This window comes from Littorina saxatilis, linkage group LG5 (assembly GCF_037325665.1).
Source record: "Littorina saxatilis isolate snail1 linkage group LG5, US_GU_Lsax_2.0, whole genome shotgun sequence".
Classification (NCBI taxonomy): Eukaryota; Metazoa; Mollusca; class Gastropoda; order Littorinimorpha; family Littorinidae; genus Littorina; species Littorina saxatilis.
In genome coordinates, this window is record NC_090249.1 from 6370994 (window position 1) to 6396963 (window position 25970).

The 25970-nt window shown below is 45.1% G+C and overlaps 1 protein-coding gene and 1 long non-coding RNA gene across 2 annotated transcripts in view; one reads left to right on the plus strand and one right to left on the minus strand.

The window, feature by feature from the left end:
* The window catches only part of LOC138966182 (growth arrest and DNA damage-inducible protein GADD45 gamma-like), a 4923-nt gene extending 785 nt beyond the window's left edge, over window positions 1–4138 (plus strand). Inside the window, exons 2-4 of the mRNA XM_070338313.1 lie at window positions 1503–1938; window positions 2308–2450; window positions 2862–4138. Of these exons, the coding sequence (XP_070194414.1) occupies window positions 1503–1938; window positions 2308–2415 (544 nt within the window). The 3' untranslated portion in view covers window positions 2416–2450; window positions 2862–4138. The remainder of the gene's footprint in view (window positions 1–1502; window positions 1939–2307; window positions 2451–2861) is intronic.
* Window positions 1–25740, minus strand: part of LOC138965809 (uncharacterized) — a 35696-nt gene extending 9956 nt beyond the window's left edge. Inside the window, exon 1 of the long non-coding RNA XR_011455535.1 lies at window positions 25669–25740. This is a non-coding gene — a long non-coding RNA (uncharacterized lncRNA). The remainder of the gene's footprint in view (window positions 1–25668) is intronic.
* Between the last annotated feature and the right edge of the window lie 230 nt (window positions 25741–25970).

Genomic DNA, 25970 nt, shown 5'->3' on the forward strand with positions numbered 1-25970 from the left:
GAATTGAGACCGTTTTACTGAGAATTGGACTTTACCACTCACGATTTGCAAGTTGATCTGGGGAGTTGAAGGAAGAATGCGAGCAAGTTGTATTTAGAGAATCACCAGGAAAGTTTCTGATTAGGAAAATAAATTGCATGCCTTGTACAATTTGAATTTTAATGCTTAAAAAAAAAATCTTCTTAATTTTTGCATTGCAGCAGTCATTTTGTTGTTTTGAATGTTGGAAAACGATTTTGCATTGCACTTTCTATAGTGAATTTGTGCTGTGTCAGTGTTGCACTAAAAACGTTTGTGGAGCCTTTGTTCTCCCTTTTGTGTGGAAGATTAAAAGATAAAGTGTCAAGTGTCAAGTTTGTCAGTGCTCTGGTCCAACCCCGTGACAATCACGGTGAGGTAAGAAACTAGGTACAGAAAGAGGTCGGGAGTTACATAGTCCACAGTGCAGAGTCATTCAAGGGCTGCAGTGTATCAGCCACGAGGTTTTGTGTAACGGGGTCACGAGCTCTGGATCCCCGCTCGCGCATCGGGTGCACAGAAGCCGTTCCGCGGTGGCACAGGGGTACCCGAGTTAGTTTGTCTGCCTTCGTTGGTGACCGACTTCGCCTTAGTGTTGTTTGCCGAGCGAGGGCGGGCGTTGCCTCCGTACGAGCGACTCTGACGCACTTGCAAACTGCTGTTTTTTGTGTTAGGGGTTTCTCTTCTGATGGCAATTGCAGAATCGACTTGGGCTCGGGCTGCAGAAAATAAGGTCCTTGTTCTGACAAATGCACGAAGAAGAATTTTTTCCCCATCAATTGATTCACCCCCCCATCCCCGAACACCCACCCCCCCAAAGTGCAGTCATACATGTTTGTGTGTGTGATGGAAGTTACATGTACAGGAGGGAAGAACTTTGCAGTCAGCACCCAGCTTGCACAAAGCTATGAGAAGGAGGCGGTTCTCTGTCTTTCAAGTGTCAACTCACGTGCTCTCCGACCAGAAAACACCTTGTTTGGTTATCTGCGTCAATGGTTAAAACTGACTGCCCAGAGCTAACCCACTTATCAGGGCGAGTGCAAGGAATAGAAATAGAATAGCTGGTGGTCTTTGCAAAGGAGGATCAGATTACACGAAATTGCATTAAGAAGTTCCAGCGGGCTATTTGCATGGTGAGCCTTTGTGCCTTTCCTGATTAATTAGGCTGAATGTGGAAATCTAATTGCGGAGTTACAGCTGGAAGCTTCTTTGGCACTTTTTGTGGTTTCTCACTTCGGACTTGCCCTGTTGCAGCCAGTAGTGTTAACATACAGCACTTTGTCATTGTCAGACAAAGACGATTTGCCTACAGTGTAACTTGCACGTTCTTAATGTACAAAATGCTGTCGTGTTTCTACTTTCTAGTGAGAAAATACACCTTGAGTCTTCTGCCATTTATGCAAATATTGATCTTTATACTTTCTTTTGATACTTGTCAGCGATGCAAAAATACTCATGTCGTTTCCTTCTTTCTTGTGTTTCAGGCCCGACAGCAATACCCAGCCCGACAAGATCGGCAAGGCGCTGAAGGCTCTCCTCCAGCAAGCCTGCGCCCAGGGTCGCGTCACTTGCAGCCTCGCGTCATGCGTCGAGCTGCTCAGCACGCGCCCCGATGACGTCATGCTGTGCGTCATGCCGCAACTGTCCCACCCCGACGCCGCAGCTACCATCCAGAGCACCCTCATCCGCGCAGTTTGTCAGGAGCACTGCATCCGGGTGCTCTCTGTGGACTGTGACGTCAAGCTGGCCAAGGCCGTGTGCGCCGAAGGGGAGGATGGAAAGGGAGGGGAGTTGGTGGTGGTGGACGACAACTCCAACGAGCTGTTCAAGCTGCCGTCTGCTTGCAGCGAGGACACCTTGCTCATCTCGGACTGCGACAACATGGCGCCCGTCATGGGCTTCCCCTGCGTCCTCGTGCAGGTGTGTGTTGTTTGAATTCTGTCTGCTGTTGATATATTGCATGGTTATAAATTTATTAAATACAATTCAATACAACTTTAATAATCTGAATGTCGTACATACAGAAATAGTTGAACATTCTTGGAGAATGAGGTTCAGTTTTATAAAAATTCTGATTAACAATGCAGGTTTTTGGTAAAAAAAAAAAGGGGGGGGGGGTGAGAGAAGGTAAAGCGCTCTGGGTTTTAAATATTCCCTTTCTCTGCCAATTCAAGTGTTTTGGTCGCGATGCAAGTTAAATTTAGTTGCAATAAATCTTGCCTTAATATAAATCTTATCACATTTCCAAACAGTTTTGCTTATGTGGATTCTCTCTTTCTTGTGTTGCAGTACCCCACTGATGGTGCTAGCGCCGAGGACGAGATGGTGGCCGAGTTCTGCAAGGAACAGTTTTATGGCGATACTCAGCTGGAAGCCTTCGTGGAACTACCTGATTGAACTCCTCCCTTGGCCTGCTCCTTAGTTTGACCAAGGTAAATATCTATCTCCAACATTGGAAAAAAATACGAGCCTAAATGGTCATTAACTATTAAGTTGGAAGAGGAGTTAAATAAAAAGACAAAAAAACTGAAGAAGTGCAGACCAAAGATATTCTGTGAAGGTGTACAATGATGTATTATATTTTTTATGCAATGTAAGGCTGCATTCAAAATTCTGTACAGATTTTCTTGGTAAATTTGAAACCAGTGTAGATAATCCGTTAGCTTTTGATTTTATTTATGCATCAGTTCTTTATTTTATTTTTTACTGCATGTGAAACTAGTGTCACTTTATTTTATGACTTCGAAGAAGAAAAAACTGAAATAGAAGAATAATAGTTAGAAAGAAAACCACGATCAAAGGAAACAGTGGCTTGACCATTCGTTCTCCTTGTGTGCTTTCAGGATAATGTCCACCACGACAATCATGTCGCCATCCAAGTCACGTCATCAAGTGACGTCACAATCACCCCGTCACGTCGCCCTGCCGACATAACATCACTCCCCGTGATGTCGCAAGCAGAGCTCGCCGGCCCACTCAAAACGTCAGTCTCAGTCCGCACGTCTCGCAAGACGTCGACGTCGAGAAGAGAGGCGGCCTCATCACCTCATCGGTCCGCACTGACGTCCTTCACAATCGTCGGACGTTGACCGTGCATCTAATCTTACTGCAAACGCCCGCACACGTCGTAATGCCAAACTACAGACGTCGTTCTACAGTTCCGTAGGCGTCAGTCCTGGTATTTTGGTCGCGTTGCTGCAAATATCCAGGGATGCTACGTACTTCATCTTCACACGCGTGCAATAACCAGAGACAGTATATCCGTGCTAGTGTTACTGACGATGGACACGTTACCTCACCGGGCGTCGCTCGATCATCTCATGACGTCTCTTCTCCATCTTAAAGACGTCAGAACTGTTCATCGTCAACTGATGTTTGGAAACTGCATTGAAAAACATTTAAACCAAGAACAAAGATGTTTGAACACTGACGTAGCCGGTGTCCCTAGCTGGTTGTTATTCGGCCAGCATACGAGCACAGGAAAGAACTCTTGCGGTTGTTACTGACACTTGTCGATACTGTGTATCACAGCCTGTGGTATGAACTGTAGTACTCTCAACCATCAAACTATCATCATCGTGTTGTATCTTCTTCAATGGAGATTTCATACACTAGCATCGTAGTTCTAACCCCCCCCCCCCCCATACCATGCCAAGCCCCACGTGGACATATTCCTAGCTGTCACCATCTTGTGAAATTGTGAAAACAATAACAAGGAACTTTTTGGGCCTTTCTTAGACTTAACAACGACCAAAATGAACTATATCATTAGTAAGAGCCAGAAATTATGGTGCAGAGGAAATGATTGCAAATCTAAATTTGAATTAAGTGTTACGGTTAAATTGAACTTATTTGAAGTGATTGCAAAAAAACTGAGTTTTGAGTGGAAATTTGTTTTTAAACAATTTTTGGGGGAGGGAAACTGTTAAATGGAGGAGGAGGAGAAATAATTTTGTCCATGGAAAAAATGTGGACATAATGGACAAATGTATTGAATTATCTATAAATGTGTGTGAATGAATTTGGATTTGGACGATGAAATGAATGTGTTACCTGTTTTGAAATATTTTTTTATAAAGGAGAATGCCTTCGATTGAATAAACTTGAATATATTACTTTACTTGCAGTTTCGAGTGTTGTGCATACCTTCGGCCTGTCTGTCTGTTTTCTCTCTCTCTCTCTCTCTCTCTCTCTCTCTCTCTCTCTCTCTCTCTCTCTCTCTCTCTCTCTCTCTCTCTCTCTCTCTCTCTCTCTCTCTCTCTCTCTCTCTCTCTCTCTGACATGGTGTGTGTGTGTGTGTGTGTGTGTGAAAGCAGATTATTTCCAAGGAGTCAAAAGGCACTCGGAAGCAGCTAAGTCACAAAGCAAGCATAAACACATGCAAAACCCAACTGCACAGTCAAACAAAGGAGGACCAAGAGATTGAAAACTGCGCTTCGAAAATCGGAAGACAAAGACACAACCGTCCTGCAGTCAAAATAGCACATGACATCAGCAGCTCTGCGCACTGCACACACACGTCCTTGAAACAGATCCATTTTGAGTTTCGGGAATTTCAACTAAAAAACGAAGTCAGTCTTACGTAATCATCAGCACTAAAAAGAGCAACGGACATTTGCAGGTTCTTTGTATAGCAACAGGAAGGCATTAAGCACACGTGTACCAAGCAACGTAACATTAGCTCGAGTTGAATGGCATCATCTTCACACATGCAAGGCACGAAAAAAGAAAGAAAGAAAAAAAACCAAAAAAAAAAACCGATGACTGCACCAAATGCGTCTCAAATGCACTTGATGAAGGTTCAAAGACAGTGCCTCTCCAAAAGGACTGTTGCAATGGAGCTTTAATGACATGTTGCTTTCAAGTTTAAAGGAAGCTCTTGGTACTGCAGAAGAGCTTAATTCTAATTTCTAAAGTGATGTTACTATTTGCTTTAAGCACATTGTAGAAAGCCAAATTCTAGGAAGCAAGCGCAAGATCACTCTTTGTAAAAAGCAACGGCTAAGGTTTTACAAGCAAAACGAAAAACAAAGAAGGTGAGGGTATAATTGCGAAACCGAGTCAATTTGTACTTGCCCCTTCACGTAACTATTCGCGTAACCCGTTGACAAGAAGAGAGAAACGAAAACGCATAAGGCACGGGTTGTTTGTTTGAAAAAAACATAAACTGTAACGGTAACCTCTTGTGAACCAGTAGGGGCTCCAGTTTACCTTAATACGCATTTATGTAAGCCAGGCGTTGTGATGACTATATGTAACTCAGTCATAACTGAGAAGCAAGAAGCGATAACGCGTGACGCTGCTTTCTAAACGCTGGCTGACTCTTAAACAGTTTTTGTGTCATTTAGCCTTCTCTTTACAAAAAAGAAAAAAAAAATGGATGAAAATAAAACATTTTGTGTGTTTAGACATGCTGCTTTTACGATGATGTGTAACATTGCAGTTGATATGCTGAATCTTTATCTGGTAAACATTATTATTATTATTATTATTGTGATCATTTTTATGCGCCTAATCTAGATATAGCCCTGGGCGCTTACATATTAATTTCTGCCGTTTGAAATGGAATTTTTTACAGACAGACAGACAAACAGACATTTTTTACACACAATATATAACGCATTCACATCGGCCAGTAAAGCTCAGTAGCCTATTAGGCGAGCATTCACCTTTCACGGCCTTTATTCCAAGTCAAACGGGTATTTGGTGGACATTTTTATCTATGCCTATACAATTTTGCCAGGAAAGACCCTTTTGTCAATCGTGGGATCTTTAACGTGCACACCCCAATGTAGTGTACACGAAGGGACCTCGGTTTTTCGTCTCATCCGAAAGACTAGCACTTGAACCCACCACCTAGGTTAGGAAAGGGGGGAGAAAATTGCGCCCTGACCCAGGGTCGAACACGCCACCTCTCGCTTCCGAGCGCAAGTGCGTTACCACTCGGCCACCCAGTCCTATAAGTAAAGTAATAGTTTAAATGCCACTAGGACTGGGTGAACATTGTAAAGTGGTGTCTGGCTGGGCATGCTGCTTGTGCCCTGGTGTGTATATACAGGTAAAGTAGATGTATAACATACTTATTATCTTGGGGGAGAAAAAGATGTTAGTGTTTGTGCAGGTTTGTCCTTTCGCTCGCAAGTTAGAGGGGGTGCGCATTCGCATGCACAAATCAACCAGTGTGCGCACACAACAACAACGGATTTTGATATACAAATGTATATATACGAGTGAACGTATAACACAACATTATATAACTATGATCGTAGGAGGGAGGACAACGCGTATTTCACCGAAAAGGAAGTACCTCTAAAGTCTCACAGGATGAAATATGACTCACTAATATTTGTTTAAACTTTTGTCCTAAAACCTTGCACTTTCTTTGATCGAGTGAAATGAACCCAGCTATCTATTGCAAGAAAAAGACACGTTCAAAATAACCACTTGTGAAGTGACATCAAAAAGTCTCGACGGTGTTAAACGCGGAAACGGTGAATCATAGCTGAGACAAAGGATGAATCATGATAGAGATCAAAGTAGACAAGCGTGACTTCACACCTGTCAGCCACATTTACTGGCAGAAGGATGTAAATGGTCACTTTATTCCAGCTTGAGATAAACCCCTTCAGGTATGATTAGCGATGGATCATTGAATGATTGTGTAATCTATGCAGAGGGTGTGCGTGTGTTTGGGGGTGGGGGATGGGGTAGGAGGCATAGATGATGGTGTGTATGTGTGTGTGTGTGTGTGTGCGTGTGTGTATGTATGTATTTGTGTGTGTGAGTGTGTGTGTGTATGTGTGTGTGTGTGCACATGTGTGTGTGTGTGTGTGTGTGTGTGTGTGTGTGTGTGTGTGTTTGCGTCCGTGCGTGCTTGCTTGCATGCGAGCGTGCAAGCATGCGTGACTGTATGCATGTCGCCATGTGCGTGCATGCGTGAGGAATCGCCCTCAAATTACCCATTAGCCTGAACGTTCACGAAACCAACATGTCTGTTGTCGAAGAATTGTGTCTCCTGTGCCTTTTCAGTCGGCGTTGCGGATAAGCTCTTCCCGCTAGCTCGAGTTTCACTTTTCCGCATAAACTGTAGAAAGTGCCAAAAATTCCCACAAAAAACACACACGAAAAACAACGACTCACACACACAAGCAGGACGTTCCACATACACATATATAATAATACTTCATTTCTTGCTAGACTGCACCCTTTGTCAGAACAAGGATGTTTTTATCCGCTCGTGATTTTCTCACAAGGACGCATTCAGGTAGTTCTTTGTGTATCTTGACCAAAAGACTCTGCAGGGACATAGCAATTGTAAACAGCTGGTCTTGGTTTTGACACTTACATTCCCGTGGAAAAAGTCAGACTGAACTTACAGATGCGTCATGAGTTTGAGCATAAAGCAGGACAGAAAGATAACCTGAAAAGAACTCTGCACAGAAATGTATACTGTTCAAAAAAAGAAACGCATAGCTTGTAATATTTGGATAATTTAGTTATATGGCTACAAGGATATCCACCAAACTGCAGAAAATGTTTATCTGGTCGTCGACCTTTCGTCCATTGCCACAAGTGAGCTCTGCACGTGACGCATGCGTTATCAGTGGCTACAATGTCAAAATTGCTCATTTGGCATGACCACTCGTCATGCTTCAGTGTAATCTCGTGAAACTCGGGGAATATTGAGCTCTCACCATGTCTTCCAAAACCCATAAAAGCGGATTGTTCGCCACAAAGAAATCAGACGACAATTCAGCGACGAAAGATGGCCCGATTGAGCAGAGAAGACCGCCAAATTGCATTGGGTCGTTTACAAGCAGGCCAAAGTCAAAGTGCAATCGCCAAGCACTTCCACGTGTCCCAGAGCACCATCAGTAGACTGTGGGTCAGGTTTCAAGCCACTGGCTCCGTTGCTGACTTGCCACGAGCGGGAAGACCAAGGGCGACAACTGCTGCTCACGACCGCTTCATACGGCTCCGCCACCTCCGGAATCGTTTCCTGTCGGCCTCATCTTCTGTCCAGGCTCTCCCCGGGCCACACCGATTATCGGACCAGACCGTGCGGAACCGCCTGCATGAAGCTGGTTTGAGAGCTCGCAGACCTCACAGAGGAGCTGTCCTCACCCGCCGCCATCGCCAGAACCGAGTGCAGTGGGGCAACCAGCACCTTCGCTGGACCGTCCGGAATCACGGGAGACACGTGTGGTTCAGCGACGAGTCCTACTTCCTGCTCCAGCGACATGATGGTCGGAGGAGGGTCTACCGGAGAGTAAAGGAACGTTACGCGTCCAACTGTGTGGATGAGGCACCCGTTCATGGTGGTGGAGGCGTCATGGTGTGGGGGGCGATCAATACCGCTGGAAGGAGCACCCTGGTGCACGTCCAAGGGCGCATAACTGCCCAGCGATACGTGGAGGAAATTCTGCGCCCACACGCCCTTCCTCTTCTGGCTGACCAGGATGCCATATTCCAGCAGGACAACGCTCGCCCGCACACAGCACGACTCACCACCCAGTTCCTCACCGACCACCATGTCCAGGTGCTTCCCTGGCCATCCATGTCGCCAGACATGAACCCGATAGAACACCTCTGGGATGAATTGGACAGACGTGTGCGCAGATGAGAAGAAGCACCGGCAAATCACCGCGATCTATTGCAGGCACTTCAGGAGGAGTGGGACACCATCCCACAGCAAGATATCCGGCATCTGATCCAGTCCATGCCCAGAAGGTGCCGGGCAGTTGTTGCTGCTCAAGGCAGTCACACCCCCTACTGACTTGACAGCCTCGGCACCCAATCGTATTGATTGACTGATTGATTTGAAGATGCAAATGAACTGTGTGTGCATTCAACTGTGTCCATACCAAATTTCAAACAAATAATCTAAATATTGGATTTTCTGTTAATTTTTTCGAAATTTGGCAAGTAGCAACTATGCGTTTCTTTTTTTGAACAGTATAGGTATGTGCATCCGAGGATTTACAAAGATGCCAGCTTGGAAACACACACAGGCACGCATGCATGCATGCATGTACGTACCGAAACCGCGCATGCACGCTCGTACGAGCACACACAAACACACACACACACACACACACACACATCCGCACACGCACGCACGGACACACACACACACACCCACACTGTGACACACGCACACACACACACACAGACACACACACACAAACACACACACACACACACACGGCACATTCACGCACAGTGATACGTACGCGCACACACACACATACGCACGCAACGTATGTGCACACGCGCACGCACACACGCACGTACACCCCTTTCATACAAACACATATATCAACGCACCTCATCTTACATTAAAAAAACCCACTCAAGTTTGTATTAATTCCTTTTATGAAGTTTTTCGCAGAGCCGAAACTCTCGAATTGTTCACCTTTCAAGAATTTTAACAATTGTGACTCAAAAGCGTCTCTGTCAGATTTATTACGCTCAAGTATTTCCCGTGAAAATTACCTGCAAAGGAATACAGCACGAAGTACATGTCACTAACCAGCTAGTGGCCAGAGTAACGATGACTCACAGAGAGAGTAGTTCTGACCGCAAGGTAATGACTCAGTCCTTCCTTGACTCAGAACACGTGTTTGATTTCCCGATTATGACGTCAGCTTAGACCGCTAACCGAAGTGTGTGGTGACAAATTCATTAATATATGTACATATATATGGGTGTAGTACTTTGTATAATTGTCCTGAAGTTCTATATAACCAGGGAAGTTCGATTCTTTTTTCTTCCGTACTCCAAGTGCTTTGAGGTCTTTTTAGCTAAGATAGCCTGCTGTAAAATCGTCAAAGAGAAGAACGGGTTTGGGTGTGGGGTTGGGATCAGGACAAAGCGTGAAACGATGAAGTGATAAAGTATTCGTTCCTGCAATGACACACACGCATTCACGCACGCACGCACGTACGGCAAGCCCGCCGGCCCGCACGCACGCACGCGGCAAGCACAGACACACACACACACACACTTACACACAAACACACACACACACACACACACACACACACCATGCATACTGTTGCTTCGTAACAGTTGTGAAACTGGCTCAGACACCACATAACTGGGACAGGCCGCAGGGCAGAAACGTATCGCCTGAGCCTGACTTTTATATTAAGCATAATTATACGACTGAGAATGAATTTCGCAGATTGACACTGGAGTCAATTACATTTTATTCAACACTAATTGCCCATTCTGTTTTGTGTGTAGGGCCTACAAGTGTAAACAGAGGTGAAAGTTATTGTCTCACGTACGACCCTGGGTTGATCTATGGTCATTTACTAGACGGTTTACACGTGAAAGAAAGGTACGGTGTGTCTTTGATTATTACTAATGATAATCAGTCATTCGATATCATCACATCCTAACAATGTTATCAGCGAAATGAAAAAAGAAACCCCCGACCCGTGAGCGATGGGACACCAGCGACAGAACTGTGACGACAGAGCAACCGACGCGATGTCAGTCAAGTCAGTTTGTGATGACAGAAAGTGCTCACCGCATTGTCTGTTAATCAGGGGGTACACACTTTACGACATACGCACACCAGGCACAACCTGTCTCCGGCCGCTTTGTGAGATTTTGCTCGTGACATCTCGTGAAGAGCACGCGCTTGTCAGTTTCACGAGCCACGATGCGAGTTTCACTTGGCGGTTTGCTGTCTCTAAGTAACTTGTGACGTGATTGCAAATGAGGAAAGTCCGATGTAAGTGTGCTAATTGTCATGCTGAAAGTCGCATGTATGTCTTGCAAGTGGTGGTGTGGACACATGCCTCTGTTTGTTGTGTAACCGACGAGTCCGGGTGCCGCGCGTTTTTGGACATAATTAACCGATTTTTTTACGAACTGTTATGTATCCGATGTGTTTTTTCTCCATTGCTTTGTACATAAAAAAGAAATATTTGTGTTGTTTTTGCTAAAAGCAAGTTAACCCCGCCTCGTTCTCATACGAGTCCCTAGTTTATCCTTCAATTGTTTCACACTCAAATTTACCCTGCCAAGTTTAATTAATTAGCCTAGCGTTGACAAAACAAGCCACTGTATCCTGTTCGAACGAATATCAGTAGAGGAATTACGTGTTTTGTAACAGCTTGATGCGATTACCTGTATACTTATACACAGAAAAGTTCTCTATCTCTGCGGCAGTCTTTCTGTCTGTCTCTGTCTCGCAATCTCAGTCTCTATCTGTCTTTTTCTATCTCTATTTTTTGCTCTGTCTCTCAGTCACGGTCTGTCTTTGTCTCTCTGTGATTATGTTTCTCTCTTTCTCTGTTTGTCACAGTCTATATGTCTGTCTCCCTCACTCTTTCTCTGTTTGTCACAGTCTATAATTATGTCTGTCTCCCTCACTCTGTCTCTGTTTGTCACAGTCTATATGTCTGTCTCCCTCACTCTTTCTCTGTTTGTCACAGTCTATAATCATGTCTGTCTCCCTCACTCTGTCTCTGTTTGTCACAGTCTATATGTCTGTCTCCCTCACTCTGTCTCTGTTTGTCACAGTCTATATGTCTGTCTCCCTCACTCTGTCTCTGTTTGTCACAGTCTATATGTCTGTCTCCCTCACTCTGTCTCTGTTTGTCACAGTCTATGATTATGTCTGTCTCCCTCACTCTGTCTCTGTTTGTCACAGTCTATAATTATGTCTGTCTCCCTCACTCTGTCTCTGTTTGTCACAGTCTATATGTCTGTCTCCCTCACTCTGTCTCTGTTTGTCACAGTCTATGATTATGTCTGTCTCCCTCACTCTGTCTCTGTTTGTCACAGTCTATGATTATGTCTGTCTCCCTCACTCTTTCTGTTTGTCTGTCTGTCTGTCTGTCTGTCTGTCTCTCTCTCTCTCTCCCTCTCTCTCTCTTTCTCTCTTAGTCTCTTAGTCTCTATGTCTCTGTCTATCTCTGTTAACCTGTCTGTCAGTTTGTTTGTTTGTATCAGTGTCTGTCTCCCTCTTTTTCCCTGTCTCAATGACTGTTTCTCTGTCTCTCACTCTCTCTGCTTTACCTCCCCCACTCCCTCTCTTTCTTCCTCTGTGACAACAACACATGTACTCATAAACCTCATAGTTAATGAATGTTTTTCGTACCAGTTACGGAAAAAATACCCGATTGATTTATAGCTCAGAAAACCTAAATATTATATATATAAAACATCAGTTAAGACTGTGCAGTATCAACGCATTTTCCTTTAAGTATCAAAACAACTTTTGACGCACGAGGATAGATTGCGTCGCTCTCTGTGACTCATTAATTGTTAAAAAGCGACGTGAAATATCAACTACGATGTTATAAGAACAACGTGTGAAATCCCTGACCCACTTTTGTGAGAAGCGTCATTTATTTATTTGATTAATTTTGTTTCACCTATGCTGACCTCCGGTTTAAAATAGGTACACTTAACACTTAAAGGTCCTTGTCTACATTTGTATACCGAAATCGCCATTTGACCATTAAAATGCAGAGTCTATTATCTACAAATATCAACAATACACCCCCTTTCGATCGGGAAAGACGAAGCCCGTGTAGCCGTTTGAAAATTCATTGTAGTATTCCAGCGTAGTACTCATAGTAGGATATCCTTATTTGGAAAATGCCAAGCGCAAAACTCCTCTCAAATCCCGTGCATTTCGTGCGTTTTAAAAAAAAGCGTGGAGAGCGCTCCAGTGTCAAACTGTTGCTGCACTTGTTTGGGCGTGGCTTTAAGCATAGTGACATGAATTTGATTGGTCAGTATTTTTAGGCAAAGCACATGTTCTCAGCAAACAGAAAACAAAATATTGGAAGCGTGAGTCACGCTACCCAAAACTAAAATCTTTTTTTTACATTATATTTTTGTTTCTGCAATTTTTTCCCCATGGTTCATTCATCATTTGACATGATTTTGTATCGGAATCTAACCATAAGATTATTGAAAAAAAAGCATAAATGTAGACGACCACCTTTAACACTAGCGATTATAATAACAAGGTGAAATATATTGAAAAGCTTCTACGATGTTACTGGAACAGCTTGTGATATCCCTGACCTAGTTTTGAACGATCGTGACCTATATAGCTTCTTAGGTTTACCTATGCTGACCTCTGGTTTTAAATAGGAACACTAAACACTAGCTAGTGCTCATAGTTATACTCAGGATGTGAAAAGGGATGTTACAAGGCGAAGAACAAAGAAAAGACCTGCCAACGGAACTTGTCCGGAAACTTGAATCTCATGCAGACAATGAATTCGCTATACCAGTTAGTCATTCGATGGTAAATATACAGGCAGCAATTAGTTTTGTAGACCATGTTCATAACATAATGGTTTAGCTTTCCAGAGCGCATGCTCAGACAGTTATACCATGCACATGGTTTCTCCGGTTCTTTTCAAAGCCGTGCACCACCAACTGCTTGTCGTGGTGAGTTCGAATGAATCTAAAGATTCTCACTTTGCATTGCATGTGCCCAGGCTATTCGTGTTTGGTATGTGATCAAGTGGAGGTAAGTCGAAGGCAAGATCTAAGATGCAGAGCCGAACTATTTACATGGGAAGGAGTCTGCCTTCATACAAGTTATAAACGAAAGACGATTCATAACATCTCAAAAGCGTCGCACCACTACTTCAAACAACAACAACAAAAACAACAACAACAACAACAACAGCAACAACAGCACAAACAAAATGTTTATTATCAGCCGGTAAAAACAACTGTCATTAATTGCCTTAGTGAACCCATTACTTGAGAACGTCGAAAACAGAGGTGATCTCATTTTCATGTGACAATGTTCGACAATACAAAAGATCTGTGTCGTTCAAATCGGTGAACACTACGTATAACCTGAATGGACGTTTTATTATTGTTATGTCTCCTGGCATATTTGTGCTTACATGACAATATCTCATGAGTCACGTTTGATTGAAAAACAAGATATGAGAAGTCGCAAACTTGTTTGTTTTTAAACTGACACACTTTCATTATGGAAAGTTCAAGACATAACTGCTCTGTCTGTCAGTCAGTCAGTCAGTCAGTCAGTCTTGTCTGTCTGTCTGTCTGTCTGTCTGTCTGTCTGTCTGTCTCTCTCTTTGTCTGTCTCTCTCTATGTCTCTGTCTCTCTCTGTGCCTCTCTTTATCTCTGTCTGTCTCTCTGTCTGTGTCTTTGTCTTGATCAGAAACATAATGTATGTGCGCGTGTACACACATACACAGACAAACCGGCGCACGCACGGATACAGCCGTGAGTGCTGCAATCCGACAAGCATTTACGTTAGCTATGAAATAAAACAAAACAAACCTAAAAGCAAAGACAAACAAACAAACAAACAAACAAACAATGCTAGACCGCACAGAACATGCATGCCCGCACTCAGGGATACAGACATCCACACTTTTTAAGCAAACGAACCACTGACAAACTCATGTCAATTTCTCAAACAGACTAACTTCAAAGCAACATCTTTAACTCAGTCAACGCTCCTTGCCTTCCCCCCTTTTTACCAAATGTCTAAGAAGCTTAAAGCACGGAGGCCGGGGGATGAAAGAAATTTAACTTAACGAAGCAAACTGCTCGTTTATTTTCAATCTCGGAGGTGGGTGGGGGGGGGGGGGGGGCAAACGAACTTTAACTTTAACTTAACTATGCAAACCGTTCGTTTATTTTAAATCTCTCATTTGAACCAAATGTCTAAGACGCTAGTAGCGCAGACTGAGGCGGAAAGACAGTTGACTGCTCCCTCGTCCCCAGTCAAAAAGCCTCTTAGATAGAAGGAGAGTTTATCTTGGAAGTAAGAGGAAGTGTGCCAGTCAGTTTGCACTGGTTGACACAGACAAGACAACGGCTTTAGCCAAAGCTACTGCATGCTGATTTACTTTACAGACCAAAAGAGAGAGAGTTTGTGATTGACACACATACACAGGCACACACAGAATCACTAGCACACGCACGCACGCACGCACAGGCACTCACACACACACACACACGCACGCACGCACGCACAGGCACTCACACACACACACACACACACACACACGTGCACACACACCAGCCCCAAACACACCAACACAAACACGGGCTACAGGGGGTTCGGTCAGTAAGTACAACTGACGGAAACTGACACTGCACTGTTACGCTGTCTGACCGTTATTACATTCTACCGAAAAATCACCCTTCATAGGGAAAGACCACACGGCAAGAAAGATAAGAAATAGAACAACTGAGAGAAACATCCACCAGACAAGAGAGAACACTACCCAGATTAGACCTTTTCACACGGGAAGCAATGGGAAGAGGAGGAGGAGGAGGAGGGGGCGGGCGGGGGGTATGAAGTAATAGCCTAAAACTGATCAGTTTTTGACAAATGATCGTTCTACATATAGAATAAAAGCGGAACGAACCGAGAATAAATAAGTGTGAGATAAGGCTATGCCCAGAATAAATCGGCGTGACCACGTGGGGTCATAATAATAGGTTCGTGGGGGATGTTTTGACGTTGTGATTCATGACTCTCAAGTGAGTACAGTAGGTGAGTACAGTAGGTGAGTACAGTAGGTGAGTACAGTAGGTGAGTACAGTAGGTGAGTACAGTAGGTGAGTACAGTAGGTGAGTACAGTAGGTGAGTACAGTAGGTGAGTACAGTAGGTGAGTACAGTACAGTTTGGTTTGCTCTGATGCGCCCAGTGGAAGGTAAGTATGACGGCTTACTAGTGCCAAAACCTGGGGTTACCCATTATCACGTGATAATTACTAATTAACGCTGTCAGTTACTGTTGTCACCTGTTAGTTACTCATTTTTCACGGGAAAATTACTAATTTTTAGTTTTGGCACTAGCAATCCGTCAGGAAGTGAGCCAAAACTAAAAATTAGTAATTAACAGGTGAAAGTTAGTAATTATTCCAGGAAAATTAGTAATTTTCCCGGGAAAATTAGTAATAAACACGTGAAAATGGTAATTATCAAGGGAAAATTACTAATTTTCCCTTGATAATTACAATTATGAGGTTTTGGCACTAGTAAGCCGTCATAGGTAAGGACTGACTGACCTGAAGAGTCAGGGTCAGGTATAGGCACAGAGGTCAGGCATGTACTTGCCTTGTTATTACAATGTTCATGCTGATTCTCTGTATTTCTCTCCCTTTCTCTCTCCCCCTCTCCGTGTCTGTGTCTCTCTCTAACTCTCTATGTCTCTGGCCACGTCTGTCAATAATTATCTGTCTCTGTCTCTCTGCCCCCCCCCCCCCCCCCCCCTTCCTCCCGTTTCTCTCTTTGTGCTGTGCAGACTCGTTCGGCTGTCTGTCTGTCTGTCTCTCTTAGTCTCTCAGTCTCGGTCTCTCTCTGTCTCTGTCTCTCTCACTCTCTTTCTTTGTCTCTGTCAGTCTCTGTCTCTCTCTGTCCCTGCCCCCCCCCCCCCCCTTCGCCCTGTTATTTTAGCTTTCTTTCTCATTTGCAAACTCTTTTGTCTGTCTGCGTGTCTGTCTGTTTGTCTCTGTCTATGTAGGTCTGCGTCTCTCTCTCTCTCTCTCTCTCTCTCTCTCTCTCTCTCTCTCTCTCTCTCTCTCTCTCTTCCTCTCCCCTCTCTCTTCCTCTCCCCTCTCTCTTCCTCTCTCTCTCACTCTCTCTCTCTCTCATTCTCTCGGCTCTCTCACCCTCTCTCTCTCTCTCTCTCACTCTCTCTCTCTCTCTCTCTCTCTCTCTCTCTCTCTCTCTCTCTCACCCTCTCTCTTTCTCTCTGTACACATAGTACACATACGAGTATATGTCTGTTTGTCTGTCTATTTGTCTGTCTCGCTTTGTCTCTGTCCCTCAGTGTAGGTCTACGTTTCTCTCTCTCTCTCTTCCTCTCTCGAGTCACTCTCTCCCCCTCTCACCTTTCTCTCTGAACACATCTAGTACACAATAATTAATGACTGAGATACAGGCAAGCAAGTAGCGCGAGTGAGATAAGGAAATGCCCAATATAAATTCGTGTGAGGCCACAATAATAAGTTCATGGAGGGAAGACATAATTTTTGATGCTGTCTTGATTGATGGCTGCGAGTCAGTACAGCTTGTCAGTACAGGGCTGTCCGTATGCAGTGAAAGAAGGTTCAGACTGGCTGACCTGACGATTCAGGGTCAGATTGGTGCTAGGTCAGACAGGTACTTGGTCAACTGATATGCTCTCCCTCGGCTTGTTATGATGGTGATGTGCACACTCTCTCTCTCCTTCTCTGCAAAACTCTCTCTGTCAGTCTCTCTCCCTTTACTGTCTTTCTTGCTCTCCGCACTCTCTGTCGCTCTCTCTCTGTCAGTCTTGCTCTTCTCCCTCTCTCTCTTTCTCCCTCTCTCTCTCAGTCAGTCTTTGAACTTTATTTAACAAGGATTAGGATTTAAGGCTACGCTACGCTACGCCTTTTCTTACAATCTGTCATTGGGACGCACAGACACACAATGATAAAATTGAAAAATTAAAAAGAGAGAGAGAGAGAGAGAGAGAGAGAGAGAGAGAGAGAGAGAGAGAGAGAGAGAAACGCAGCCAGACAGAGAGAGAAAGACAGAGAGACAAACATACAAACAGATCCCCCCCCCTCCACCCGCACCGAACCTGAGTCGTAGTGCCTTCAGTACATACATACGAGCCTAAATTAAACTCACTTGTTTTATCAGAATCAAAAAAACAAGAAAGGTAGGTTGTTGGAACGTTTGTTATTGACAAAACAATACATTCACAGATATTTCGACCCAACGGTCTTTTCAGTGAACAGACAAACAAATATTCACACAAAACTTATCTTGATAGAATCAGTTTTCGCCCACTCGCCAGGAAGCCGAGCGAATGAATGTTTTATCAGGAAAAAGCACTCAGTTGTTTTATCGTTTTATAATAGTTTCCTAATGTGTGCACAAGTTAATAAAACTGACAGCAGCTCAGCTGTTCACTCGGTGCACATTCCAGTTTCACCAACTGCTGCGAGCCGGCCGACCCGGGAGATACACTCCGTCCAGCTACTCAGTCAGGTAGAAAGTGACCCCGCTGAGGGTGAGCTGAGGTCAGTGGTCACCAAAATCGTCCATTGGAAGTGACCGAGATTCTCACCGTGACTCCACCTTTGTACTGTGCAGGTTTGTGTCAGTGATGACCTTTGGCATGTTGCGATGTTGCACTCTGTTGCACCACTGACGGCCATTGTCTGATCTGAGCTGACGCAGCTATGGGTCATCTACACTCACGAATGGAGAAGATGACGGCACTAACAAAGCTAGCGATGGTAACACGCGCAACTTTATTTTGCATACAGCTCCCATAGATAACTCTCCCACCTTCCAGAATTAGACAGACAAAACAACAACAGCAACAACTAAAAAAAAAAAGGTAAACAATAGCATGTTTATTTTCTATTGCGTTTTTTAGCGTCACATGACAAAACTGAACCATGCCATTGGTCAAACAGGCACTATAGTTATGCTATTAACAAGTGATATTGCGGCAAAGTAAATCGATAGCATTTATAACTAAGTGACACCGGGTGCAGCAAGCCGTATAAGCCTGAAATGAGGGGCAAGCCAAAGAGTGATTGCTCGCAACAAAATAAACCAGTCTACGTCATCGGTGAAAGTTGTGAGTATCAAGACATAACCCCCGCATGGACATTGATATAACTGTAAGGTTAAACCCACTTTATTAGTTCGTAACGGGGTAGATCCCACCCGCGAAGCATTTTGGCAAATGCGGGGGGTAGGGTCGGAAGTCGACGTTGGGGATCGGATATGAATGGCGACAAAAGTTAACCTTTGAACAAATTTCCGTTCTAGCAGAACTAAAAGAAAAATCAATCGTTTGATCTGTATTACACAAAGATACATATTTTAGGTCCTTGCTGAGTCTTACAATCCGTCCCTGCATAATCTACGACAAACATTTTTTTGACGATGTTTAAGTACAGCCCAAAGCCTATCGCCGAAAGGTTGCACGCAGCGCAGAAGTAGGACAGGGTGTGGGAGTCGATCAGTGAACTAACACACTGCACTGCAGTTAGCGGGCATCACGTGCAGTTGGGAATTGAAGATAAGAAGTGCATCTCTTTGCACTGTGTGTGAGTATGTGTGTGTGTGTGTGTGTGTGTGTGTTTCTGCACAGTGCACTGCATCAGTGCTGCTACACTGGACCCCCCCCCCCCCCGGGCCTCCCCCCTCCCCGAACTGAGGCACTGCATCATTGCTACCGGCTGCACCAGCTATCATAAATAACGCAAGGTGTAGAGGGCTGGTTTTCCCCTTTTGTTTGCGAGTTTAAAATTGAGACCGCGACATTATAGCAAGACATGAGTGCAACGTTAGTGGCGAAAAAGTACGGTGCATGCGTCTCTGTGGTTCGTAGTTTTCATCTTGTTTTCTTGTTTTGAGTTGCATCATTGTTGCAACTTGTATGTACACTCGCATGTTATGCCACATACACTCAGCCTCGCATAGACCGTCGGCATAACTGAGTCTGCTTGCCGCACACACACACACACCCACACTGACACACACACTTGACGGCACGCACTGACGGTACCGGCTCGCCCACGCACGCACGCTCGCACACGTACACACTCATAAACACACACACACACACACACACACACACACACACACACACACACACACACATGAAACAGACACACATGAAACAGACACACATGAAACAGACACACGTGACACACACACTAGCTCACTCGCACACACACTAACCCACACACACCCACACACACCCACACACACACACACCCACACACACACACACACACACACACACATCAAGTTCTGAGTACCATGTATAGGCTCAGACAATCAGACACAAACGCACGCACGCAATTACCCCACGACGCTCTCCCTATATACACAAATGACCAGACAGAAAGGTTATACCTCCCGTTTAAAACTCAATTACAAACTCACTGCGGCCGCTGTGTGCAAAACATACTGAAACGGAGCGACTGTCAGAAGCGCACCTGATGACCCACACCGAGTCTGCCAACTTCGCAAAGCCGAAAGCTGAAATGATGATTGCTGAATTTCCGACTCAAAGGCCTGCAGATTGTTTTTGTCGTTGTTTTTTGTTTTGTGGTGGAGGGGGGGGGGGGGGGGGGGGGGGGTGGGGATGCGGGCTGTGGTAGTGGCAGCACCGATTGACCTTAGCTTTTATTGCATGCATTACTCTTTTGCGCTAGATGAGCGTTGCCCGCAGTAAATTACGACTGACATAGGTTTTCTGTCTATCTTTTTACGTTGAAAATACCCTGGGGGCCCGGCCATTTCTTGGGGTAACAGGTTCTTTTATTAGGATGATGGCGTCAAAACTAATATATTGGGATAGGGCGCAGTAACAGAACGTATAAACTGAGTGACCCCATATATATGCTGTGATGCACAGATAAACACTGAAGGCACGCCGAGCATCTTTGTTTCTTCCTTGTGTTTTTTCGTTCTATATCTCTGTCTAGCTGCCTGTGTGTTTGTCTGTGTGTCTGTCCCTCTGTTTGTCTGTGCATCCCAGTCTCTACGTACCTTACTTATGAGTGTGCGTGCGTGTACACTCTTCAAAAAAAGTTAAGGATCGGTTGAAAAAACGGATCTAATTATAAAAAAAATTGCCAAAAAATTAAACATCGACATAATAATTAAAAGATTAATGTGTTTGAATTAACAAATAAAAAATGAGTCTTGACCTAGAATTTTGTTTGGCAGGCAGAGTTATTTCCCTTTGTGGGACTTCTCAAAAGCTTCTGCATTTTGGAAGAAAAATGGTGTTTTTTTAAAGCCCCATGAAATTTTCGGAACGCATGCCAGGGCAAAAGGTTGTGATGCACGTGCTACAACAGGGTCCTGGCTATGAACATCACTCACCAGCTTGTGTTTAAAGGTTGACACGCTGACACAATTAATTATGCACAGTAGCAACATGCCCCCACGAAGAAAACTGAGCGATTTGGATAGAGGAAGAGCAATAGGATGGCTACAAGACGGTGTTACTGCCAGGCAAGTGGCCCAGAGGCTTGCAGTGGCTCCCTCTGTCATAATCAGACTAAAACAGAGATTCCAAGCAACTGGAAGAGTGCAGGAGCTGAGCGACAACGTTCTGGTCGGCCCAGAGTCACCACACAAAGAGAGGATCGCTTCATTCAGAGGCAGGTCATGCAACAAAGAATGGCTACGGCAAACAACATTAGGCAACGCCTACAAGCTACCACCAACACTGTTGTTAGTGGTCAGACGATCCGAAACCGCTTACACAACTTTGGCTTGCGTGCAAGGCGTCCATTCCTAGGAACAACCCTGACTGCTAATCACCGAGCAGCTCGCCGAGCCTGGTGCACTCAACATGTGAGGTGGCAACGTCAGCAGTGGGCTCAGGTGTTGTTTACAGATGAGTCTCGCTTTTGCTTGGAACCTGCTGATGGTCGCATCCGAGTGTGGAGGCGTCGCGGAGAGCGCTTCGCAGAAGGCGCTCTTCTGGAACGACAGCGTTTTGGCGGAGGCTCTGTGATGGTCTGGGGAGGGATCAGCACACGTCTAAGGACACCTCTGTCCCATGTAGTGGGCAACTTGACCGGTGTCCGCTACCAGAATGAGATCCTGCAACCCCTGGTCGTTCCAGCGATCGGCCCTCGTGCGATTCTTCAGGAGGACAACGCACCTCCCCATCGCGGCTCTGCAGCTGTAAACACCTTCATCCAGCAGGCCAGGGTCAACAGGATGCTGTGGCCAGCCAACAGCCCGGACCTGATCCCCAAGAGCACATGTGGGACGAGCTTTGGGGAGGTAGGGAGGGACAGAGGTACGGACAGACACACAGACAGACAGAGACAGAAACACAGACAGACACACAGACAGAGACAGAAACACAGAGAGAGAAACAGAGACAGAGACTGAGAGCTTCTGTTACCCTCGATAAATAAATAAAGTTCAAAGTTCTCTCTCTCTCTCTCTCTCTCTCTCTCTCTCTCTCTCTCTCTCTCTCTCTCTCTCTCTGCCACCCAACGCCAATATTCAACGCGATAATGTAGTGCAAGACAGAAGCATTCACTTATGTGTGCATTGCACAAACTGAACAACAATACGAAACGATTGGTGTGAATCCAGGTTTTAATGCCAAACCCGACCCCCATCCCTTGACCTTTTTGTGTATGTTGGCCATCTTAACGAAAACAACAACCCGCGAAGCATTGGCAAGCGACTTTCTGGGGTTTTCCTGGTGAAACATGCATATGTGTGCGTGGATCATGCAAGATCATCCTTCTCTTGTCTTCGCAGAATCCAACGTTAGCAAAATGACAAATGTTTTACCCTACATTTCAAGGAATGAAAGGACGTGCAAACCATTAACAAACTTAACTTCCTGCAGGGTCCGGCTCAGTGATTAAACTGTTTTCGGAATAGTTTAGTTCCGTTGACGCAACACTTCACAGACAGTTTTGAGCCAAAAAGACGTATAACCTTGCATTGTGTAATCTAATAGATAGACCCTTTTTAAAGACATGCGCCCTGTTATGTGGTTGTGACAGATTATTATGTTTGTATAAGTCCCACGCAGGAAGGAGTGTAATTTCCATTCAACCCTTCTGCCGTCCGGTGTAACACGAGAAAATTACTCCCACGAGATTTTTACTCCGGAGTAAAAATTTCGTACGAAAATGTTACTCCCTTAACGAAAAAAGCACTCCCCCATTACACGAAAAAATTACTCCCCACGACAGGTGAGTTCCGAGTAAACATTTCGTACACAAATGTTACTCCCCTGACGAATAAAAAACGAAAAAATTACTTCACCCTAAAACGAGCAATTTAACTTCCCATGCCAGGTGTACGAAATTTATACTCCCTTGTCCCCTGTTAGTCTTGGTGGTGGAAGGGGTGGAGGGAGGGTAGCGCGACATTCGTTTGCGCGAGATCACATTATTGGCATTATCCCTTCGCCCGCATCCCATTTTAGCGTACGAGATTTTTACTGGAAGTAAAAAAAATGGGGAGTAAAAATTTCGTGGAGGGAGTAATTTTTTCGTGCCTTGGGGAGTTCTTTTCTCGTACGAAAAATTTACTCGGAGTAAGAATTTCGTACGAAATTTTTACTCCGGAGTAAATTTTTCGTGGAGTAAAAATTTCGTGTTACACCGGCTTGCGGCCACACACACAGTGATGAATTGTAAACCAAAACCACGACATGACACTTACATACACACTCCTTGCCAGCCCCTTATCTACCTGTTTCTGAATGGGCAGATCTTTATCCAGGAAGGGCCCAACATCCGGCTTGTGAGGATTGCAAAGTAGGCACATTTTGAATCGTTCAGGGACACATTTCAATCCGCTGCAGGGAGAGAAGCACTGCTGATTAATACTGATACAAACAGGACAAACAGATAGAGGCTTGACTGCACTGTGCACACTGTAGACAGGCATATGAGACACTAGACAAACAGACAACTGACAGGAAAAGAGACAGAGAGAGAGAGAGAGAGAGAGAGAGAGAGAGAGAGAGAGAGAGAGAGAGAGAGAGGGAGGGAGAGAGAGAGGGGGGGGAGGGGGAGGGAGGTAGGGAAGGAGGGAGGAGGGTGGGGGGAAGAGGGAGGGAGAGAAAGAGAGAGAGAGAAAGAGAGAGAGGGAGGGAGGGAGAGAGAGGGAGAGAGAGAGAGGGGGGAGGGAGGTAGGGAAGGAGGGAGGAGGGTGGGGGGAAGAGGGAGGGAGAGAAAGAGAGAGAGAAAGAGAGAGAGAGAGGGAGGGAGGGAGGGAGAGAGAGAGAGAGAGGGGGGAGGGGGAGGGAGGTAGGGAAGGAGGGAGGAGAGGGGGGAAGAGGGAGGGAGAGAAAGAGAGAGAGAGAGAGAGGGAGGGAGGGAGGGAGAGAGAGAGGTAGGGAAGGAGGGAGGAGGGGGGGAAGAGGGAGGGAGAGAGAGAGAGAGAGAGAGAGAGAGAGAGAGAGAGAGAGAGAGAGAGAGAGAGAGCGAAGGGAGAGATAGAAATTGCGGGGAAGGGGAGATGGGGAGGTAGGGAGGGACAGAGGTACGGACAGACACACAGACAGAGACAGAAACACAGAGAGAGAAACAGAGACAGAGACTGAGAAACAAATAGACCGACAGACAGATGCACAACTACCAGCAACAGACAAAGACAGACATACAGTTAGAGGCAAACAGGGACAGGCAGACAAACAGACATACAGAAAGAGACACAGAAAACAGTTAAAATCAGGCACAAAACAACAACAACAACAACAACAACAACAACAACAACAACAACAACAACATCATAAAAATGCATCTTTAATGATTGCTTTGCCGTCGATCAGTGTAATTCAAGTCTAGGGAAGCCTTTGGTGTCTGATCAAACTTCGCGACGTTTTGCAGCGCAAAAGTCGACGTCCCTGATCCAAAACGGATATCCACCCGGCCAAGTGAACATCCATCCACAAGTTGTTACGTTTTAATGATTGGGCCTTTCCTTGTGTTGATGATAGTATTTGGTCCTACTGGGTCAGTTTGGCTTTTCTCTGTCTGTGTCTGTCTCTGTCTACATTAGTCTGTCTCTCTCGCACACACGCAACGGCGCACACAAACACACACGGCACCCGACTATCCCAAAACACACGCGCGCACACACACACACACACACATACACACAAAGTGCTGAACCATGCTTTTCATTGAGCCTTGACAATGGACTGATAAACCTTGAGTCGCTTAAAAGGGAAACAATTTCGTGTGCTGCCAAGGCATCATAAAGATAGAACTTCCACAACCATCACTACCACTCCCACCTCATCATTCCCTCAGTTCAGTTCATTTAGGTACAGAACGTCGTTCTCCCTTTCCATCATTCCTTTGATCCTAAACTTGCAAGGTTTTTATTGTATCATGTCAAACGCGCACCCACTCACACCGGCTGGCTATTGTCTTTGCAATTTTGAAGTACTATGGCTTTGACCTAAGACGGCAAGTACGAACGTGGAGAAAATTAAGTGGGATAGTGGAAAGACAAACATGATGATGAGGAGGGGGGGGGGGGGGTTATGAGGTGATACAATGACTCTGGAACTGGAAGAGATGTGACAAAACTGAGCAAGTCAAGGCGTGCATGAACTAAAAAAGTTGCACTCATTATCTCAGCACTATAGAAAATGCGGCTCACATCACCACTAAAGCAGCTCCTGTCGACACTGAAAAGATGAACGGCCCGGTAATGACACAGGTAAAGTGCAACAAGTGTAGTCTTCGCCGCGTTGCTTTTGTGCACACTCAGGTATTTGAGCTCCCTTGCCCTCAAACTGAAGATACATAACTGTACCATGTACGATCTCTTCAGCGAGTCGGTGCATGTCTCGGTGTTGGGTCACGTTTTGACTGGGTTAAATCGGTCAAGATGGGTGAAGCGGAGATGAAAGAAAGGCATTCACAGGGAGGGAGGGCTGCCATGCAAGTCTAAACGAGTGGTTGATTAAGTTGAAACCACAGTTAAAAACTCGGCAGTATTGGCAACCGAATTAAAACACAATAGAACTGACAATCCAAAGCTATACGGCGGATGTTTTTGTTTGCACAACGAACGGCACAGCTTGGAATTCCAACGGAGAGGAAAAACAATAGTTATCCTGTTATCTTATCGTGTTTTTATGGAAGGAAAAAAACATACCCCAGTGTTCCGGGTTTTCCCCTCCTTTCCATTGGTCCGAGCCATGTTTTCCTTCTTGCTGCACTGGCCTACATTATCGACGCATGCGCAGCACCGAATTACGGCACACGAGTAGACGATCTATATCTGCGTTCAGATTTGGCCTGCACGAAAGGGTGAAAGTCTGCTCTCTGTGAATTGTGTTCTTTTACTTAGGAGTGCTACCTATTATTTGAATAAATACCTCGTTTCGGGGCAGCGGGTGCAAGAACTCTGAGGGGCACGGCAGGTGTAGCGAGTTTGAATGGGGGTGTGACTCGAAA